Here is a 7,002-nt window from a genome sequence, read left to right as displayed (position 1 = left end):
AGGGTGGTGGACCCTTCATATTACCACCCCACTTGGCAGGGAGGTATACAGGGCCCAGATTCTAAGGCATCAGTCTACGGCTTCACCAGTGCACCCCACAAGAAATTATGGGATTCTAAGAGACCGTGCCCAGGTTGCAGCCCCTGTACACACAGAAACTGGTAACCGTTGTGTGGGTAAGACAAAATTACAGTACAAAAGTGAAAGGCAACGAAAAGTCAGACAAGCCAAGGTCAGAACAGACAGCAATCAAGAGTAGTCAGGTCAGAGCTGCAGTTGGGCTGCGTACTGTACACATATTCAAATCAAATCCATATAAAACCATGCTGGCACACCAAGGCACTTCTAGTTTAGCTGAAGTTCAGATGTCCCAGCTAATTCAAATTGAACTACAAGAGCAGTCTTTGTTAACCTTTACAACATGAGGGAACCCTTGAAATAACTTTCAGGTCTTCAGGGAACCCCTGACAATAACACATTATCCACAGCTCACAGTATATTAGCGTGGTGGACACTGGGAAGAATGCCTTTTACATTGCTGACCATTGTGAAGAACATCATCCTTACAGATCAAAATTATGAAAAAGATCATTGGTGTCACATAAACTTGAGAAGCACAAGCTGCTCATTGCTCAAGGAACCTCTAGGAACCCCTAGTTAAAAAACATCGTACTAGAGTGTTTAGTATATTTTTTATCTAAAATAGTTTTCTCTTTGGGGTTCCCCTTCACACATAGGAATCCGGAGATGGCACGTATCTCTCTGGTACACAAGTTTATATAGTCAAATACCAATAGATTCAATACCAGATCAAGCTAAATGGTTACTAAAAGCCACCAGGTGGCATTAGGTACACATCACTGCATATAAAGTTTGTGGAGAAATATATAATGGCAGAAACATGGAGGCTTCTATTATTAAGCAACTTCTGAAAATGTTATGCTGACCTGCCACTGTCCAACTCCAGTCAAAACATAACACTTCACAACCCTTGGCTTCTGTTATGGTCAGTATGCCCAATGCAGAGATTCCTCCTCTCTTACTGGACGATAGAGGGACAAGAAAACACACATATAAAAACCAGACATAGTCTAATCCTTGCCTTGTTTTTAAATATTTTTGTTTTGCTATCGCTTTCCTTTTACAATGGTTTATGTAGTGAGGATTTTATACAGTAAATGACACCACACTGCCTAATAATATGTTGAGACAAACATCTGTCCTAATTGCATTTATTAAAATAATGTACCTGTTCCGACTTACATACAAATTCAACTTAAGAACAAACCTACAGTCCCTATCTTGTATGTAACCTGGGGACTACCTTTATTCAAAATTTGTGATTAACTTTGGTTGCCAAAAAAAGTTCTTCTTTTTCGTTCCCTTGACAAGGGATTGAATATTCCTGTCTTTAAACATGTCAGGGATATGGCAACTTTGCATCTGTTTGAGGAAGATAGTTGCCATTTTCAATTACTAAGAATATTGTTTTGAGGGGGGGGGGATATTTGGCTCCGGATGCTGACATCAGTATGACATCAGGCCCAGTGGGTTACCATTAGACTAGTCATAAAGTTTAATCAAGGGGTTTAAGGTGGCCCTTTGGGCCTGCATGAGATTTAGCAAGATAGCCAAAGTCAACAATCTTGTTTAGGTGATCAATCAGGAGACTGAGAGCAAATAAATATATTTAAATATTGTTCAAGGTATATGGAAATGTTGTCTGGTATTTTTTTTTTTACTCCTAAGAGTGTATTGAGCACTTTGTTACATGAGATAGGATGAGGCCATTTGGTGGGAAGGTAACTAAAGGGTTTTTAGAGAGTTTGCAACTGTAGGTGCCTAAAAGTAAGGGAGGCTTTTTTTGTCTCGTCTTGCAAAAAGGCAAAGTGCAGGTTTCATGCTGGATTGGTGCACGTATCTTGAAGAACAAAAAGACACAAACTCAATGCACATGACTCTTGTACTTGGACAATATATTTAAAGCTCGGATTTCTGCTTTAAAGCTGTGCAAGTGTTACAGAACAGAACAATTTTCACAGACAGTCTTGGCAACAGAATAAACTAGCAGCACATTTTTGGCTGTGAAATAGATTGTTTTTTGTTTTTACAATTAGCTTAACGTATATACAACAGCAAACCTTATTTTTTTCAGCAGCACTGCATGCTTTAAGCTGTAATGGGCCATCTTTGCATGGAAAGTAGATATTAGCCAGTGGTAAATGATTTAATTTGAGGTGTAAACAATGCAACTGGCTTGCTACAAATAAGACAATTTAGCACTTTAGTGTCCCAATGTTAACAATTTAGTGTCCCTCAAACATAAAACAAATGCCCATCGTCCTAAAAAGAAGCCTAACAGCACAAAAAAGGCAGTTTAAAAAATTAAAAGTCCTATCAACACAAATTAAAAGAAAATATAATAAAAAGTTTGCTATGGACATGGCAGCAGCTGATTAAAATCCACAAAAAAGGCCACAATAGTAATTAAAGAGGCAGGAAAGAGTTAATTGCCCAAAGAGCTAACAATCAGAAATTTTGTTTCCTGTTTTTCCTTTCAACAGCTGGCTGTCCTGTGCGCCCCCTCCCTTTTACAGCTGTTCATCCAAAAGCCCCCTAATTGGTCTTTTTAAACCCGCTGGCTATGGTCTTAAGACCCTGCAGTAGATGTTTTAAAAAAATTGTGAATTATTCTAAACATAATTTTTTTTACTGTCAATTTGGAAGTAATATGCTTTACTTTTTTCCTCATGGTACCCGCAAACCAGAGCCTCATCCCAATTTTTAGACTGTGGCATTTTTTGTCTCCACCATGTCATTGATAGCAGTGAATATGTTGTGTTACTTCACCCACAAATAACCTTTTTGGGTGGCATTCTTCTTTTATTAAATGTAAAATATACAGGTATATACATATTTAGTGGTTCGTACATGATTCAAAGTTTTTCTTACTAAATATCAAACATGAAATGATTATGTGTTCTTTGCTGTGACAGAGCTAATACTGTGAAATAGCCACGTTATGGTACCATGGTCTATAAATAAGTATATTATATTCCTTGGAAAGCCCAGTCTTTTTTCTATCAGACCAAAAACACTGACATTTCCAGAAGATAGCAACATACATTGGAGCACACAGAAGACTTGTTTGCTTTTTTCCATTATCCTTCCAAAAGTGTCTTCCTTTGTACAGGATGTTAGTTACACTTCAGGTACTGATGCTCAGGGCATGCCATCTTTTCACCAGTTCTTTGGGTTTATTAGTCATTTCATTCCAGTGTTCTAGCTCCCGACCTCTGGTGTACATGTATGGTCCAACAACAACTCGGCCCAACAGACTAGTCTCTAGGTAAAGCAGAAGACATATAAAACGATTGGTATTTTGTAATGGGTTATATAACTCAGTTTTTTACTTAAGACAGTGTGGCCAATCCCAGAATGATCATATATAGAGAACGAAGGATACACTGATGGGTTGTTTTAAAGCACCTTCTTGATTTTACCATCAGAACAATGTATCTTAAAAATCTCAAATGTTTTTTGCAATTCTAGTTAAAACCATTAACCTAATTAAAAAGAATTAGGGTCACACTGTAGTTACAGAAAAAAATACTAAAAAACAGTATTTCCAAAAAGGTAAATGCTACTCAATAGGGCCTTTTTAAACACACAATCACCAGGAATTCACTATCATTTATTGATTAAATTCTTTTAGCATTACAGAATAGCAGTACCATATGATCCATAAATATTAAACTTATCAGGATCCAACATATCTTGGTGTCATGTTTCTATGAAATTTCTACCACTTGCAGCCAGGACGAGCAGATAAAGGGTTAAGAGCAAATAATATTAATTACTTGTATCAATTGCTTGACTGATAAAAGGGCTCATGGAAAGCATGACAGGAGTCTCATAAATGGACCAAGAAGAGTGGTTTTCGTTTTCTCCCCATTTAGGTAACCTGCTTTAGGCTTGAAGAACTCCCTCAGTAGGAATCAGAAACACTAATAAAACTACCCATGCAGGTACAGGAACATCAATAGTCAGAGTTACATTGAGTCTTGCAGTTGAAGTATATTATTTATATATTAGACTTTGGGTTTCAGAGTTCCTGTTTTGGTTTCCTATGAGTTGTAGTCAGCATTGATATTAGGAAAATTAATAGTGACAAGGCATCCCCATGGTCTATTAGGAATTGCATAGAAGGCACTGTTTATACATGGGCAGTGAGTTGTCATTCAAAGTAAAGTCAGAGCTACAATGAAACATAAAAAAATCAAAAATTGTCTGTGATTATAAATCTAGCCAATCAAACTCTGGAGCTGCAGAATTGGATTGGTCTGTTTTGAAGGTGTTTGTATCTCATTAGTCATCTCTAATCAGCACTTGCATTAAAATGAGTGGTTCATGCAGCTTCCTACAACCTATCAGTTTTGGAAAATAAGCATCTTCCTTTATCAGGAGAATGTTTATTGGTGTTTCTATCCCAAGGAGGGAAAACCAATTGGTGTTTTGATACTGAGGATCATGAGACTACATCACATTGCCAACTTTTGCAGCAACCTTTCCTTATGGGCGGCATCCTTGAAATAAGATGCATATCTGGAGGACCATATGACTCAGGTTTAGAAAAATATTTTAATTTCAGTTTTTGCACTTGTTAAATAAACAAAGTTGTTAAATTAATCAAAGTTTTGCCTTTGTAATCTCAATAATCACTGCTATAGCAATAAATACAAATTCTTTAAATATACTGTAACACTCTTTAAAAGACCCATTTATGATTGTTCTTATCCTCAGGCCCTTCCGTCATACAGCAGCTGACAAAGCCTACAGATGGCACCTAATTGAGTTTTGAAATCTTAATTCTCTGTTCTATTCTATATAATTGTTTCACTTGGGAGAAACATACAGTACAAAATTTCCTGAACATAACAAAGGCTTTTATAATATTATTAATTAGGCAGTTTGATAGATGCACATCCTTGTGCCCTTTTCATATGAATACATCTGTGCAGTAATTACCCTCAGTCACTGTGACAAAAACCTGCAGTGCTCTCTGACGGTGAAATGGTTAATAAGAAAACTAAACTTATGTTTGCTAGTGATATTGGACAGGTGAAGGTTGGATAAACAGCTGGAGAAAGGGACCTAGTTCACACATTGTTGTTTGTTGTATTTTCCATCCAAAGTTTTGAAGCAGAACACTTTAACTCCCTATTGGCAAAAACAAAGTTTTTACTACACGGTGGTTAAATAGAAATAGACGCAAGTCTAGGTTATTATGCCATGGGCAGTATTAAAACCATATGCCATTTGCCCAATGACTGAATATGAATATATGGAAATTGTATAACCAATCTTGGTTTGTTTATTTATAATTTTATTTAGAAACAGACCGAATGAACTTATGAATTTGAAGTATTGATATTATAAATGTATTATATGTGTATGTGTGTATTTGATACTTACTATCCCCACTAGTATTTTGCAAAACTGAAAGACTCAGACTTGCTGTGTCCAATTCACTTTGTTCCAGTTTAAAGCTGAACGTTTCATTAAACACAGGATTCGGAGTCCCAAGTATTACAGCAGTCTTCTTACTCTTAATAAACTTGTTGTGGTTCATAAGTGACACCTTAACAAATGCTGTGCCTATAAAAAAGAGACATGAATTCTGTGATCAGTATAAATAAATTAGGCTGCTATAAGCAAATAGAGGAAGCTTTCCTAGAAGAAACGACCCGCAAATAGTTGGTTAATCTGGTGGGTGACTATCCTATAATTACAAAGACAATTGAAGAGAAAAGACAGGGAACCTATGTAGGCGAAACTTGTCTCGGAGGGTGACCATCTGTGTCTTTCACTTGTTGTACTGTTGTTTAATATACGTACAAGTGTCTTTTTTTGTATAACAATTTGATTGTCTTTTTTTATATACTTGTTATTATTAAAATAATGTTTTTACTCAGTAAGATTACTTTATGAGTGCCATTTAAAAGCTTTCCCTGTCTTTTCTCTTCATGGTTGACTCAATCACTGCAAGATGCCCAGGTCCTGTATTTGCACAAGTCCAAATAATCACTCTATTACTGGGTTTGACAGGCGCTGTGCAGTATGACCAAACATTGCCATTCTGGTCTTGTCTGTCCAAACCAAATTGTCCCAGAAACTTGTTGGTTTGTTCAGATGCAACTTTGTAGACCTAAACTATGCTGTCATGTTCTTTTTAGAGAAGAGAGGTTATTGCCTAGTAACTTTTCAAAACAAACCATATTTAATGGTATGATCATGAGCTTTAACATTCCATCTGATGGTTGTAGTAGTAAAGAGTTGTAACTCTTACAATTTCTCTGAACATTGCATGGCCTGACTTTGGGGTGATGGGAGCCACACAGTCTACTTATAAAATAACAAAACCCCCAGTGATAAGTATCCTGGACCTGGTCTTCACCCTGTAGTGATGTATCCTTACAAACAAAACTGTAGGCAGTCTTCCCAAGGTTAAAAGGTTAAAAATTGATCTGTGATGCCATGACTTACCATACTCTAGTATTTTAATAAACAGTATATTGCCAGCTGATAGATACCCACTTGATACCTAATGTCTCCATTTCCCTTTTGGTTATCAAAGGGTGCATACATCTCGGTGTTCTCAGAAATGTACACCGGTGTATTGTAGGTTGTAGCCCTGGCCTATCCTACATTATAATAATCAAAGGTTACACATCAATATAATGTTACTAATCTCAAATTAATTAACTAGTTGTAGACGGACAGTACATTCCTACATTTGTACAATGGGCTTTACATAACCGCCTTTAAATAGGGAAGATCTTTTAATAATATTTCCTTCCTCTGGTCTGTCTTCTGTGAATCTTCTTCTGTATAATCAGATCTTACTAAAACCAGACATCACAATGAATGAACAATGAAGACAGAAGAAAGAGTAAATCTCAGAATGTGGAAATAAGTTTGGTTTTTGCATATACAAATTAC

The 7,002-nt window shown here is 36.5% G+C and overlaps 1 protein-coding gene across 1 annotated transcript in view; it reads right to left on the bottom strand.

Annotated features, from left to right (window-relative positions):
• Positions 1–1,884: 1,884 nt before the first annotated feature.
• Positions 1,885–7,002, bottom strand: part of SYT15 (synaptotagmin 15) — a 33,203-nt gene continuing 28,085 nt past the window's right edge. The window contains exons 7-8 of the mRNA XM_072424121.1: positions 5,476–5,658; positions 1,885–3,345 (exon numbers count right to left, since the gene is read on the bottom strand). Of these exons, the coding sequence (XP_072280222.1) occupies positions 3,209–3,345; positions 5,476–5,658 (320 nt within the window). The 3' untranslated portion in view covers positions 1,885–3,208. The remainder of the gene's footprint in view (positions 3,346–5,475; positions 5,659–7,002) is intronic.

Source organism: Pyxicephalus adspersus, chromosome 10 (assembly GCF_032062135.1).
Source record: "Pyxicephalus adspersus chromosome 10, UCB_Pads_2.0, whole genome shotgun sequence".
NCBI classification, from domain to species: Eukaryota; Metazoa; Chordata; class Amphibia; order Anura; family Pyxicephalidae; genus Pyxicephalus; species Pyxicephalus adspersus.
The sequence above is the reverse complement of the archived record's forward strand: the minus strand, read 5'-3'. Positions and strand labels throughout refer to the sequence as shown.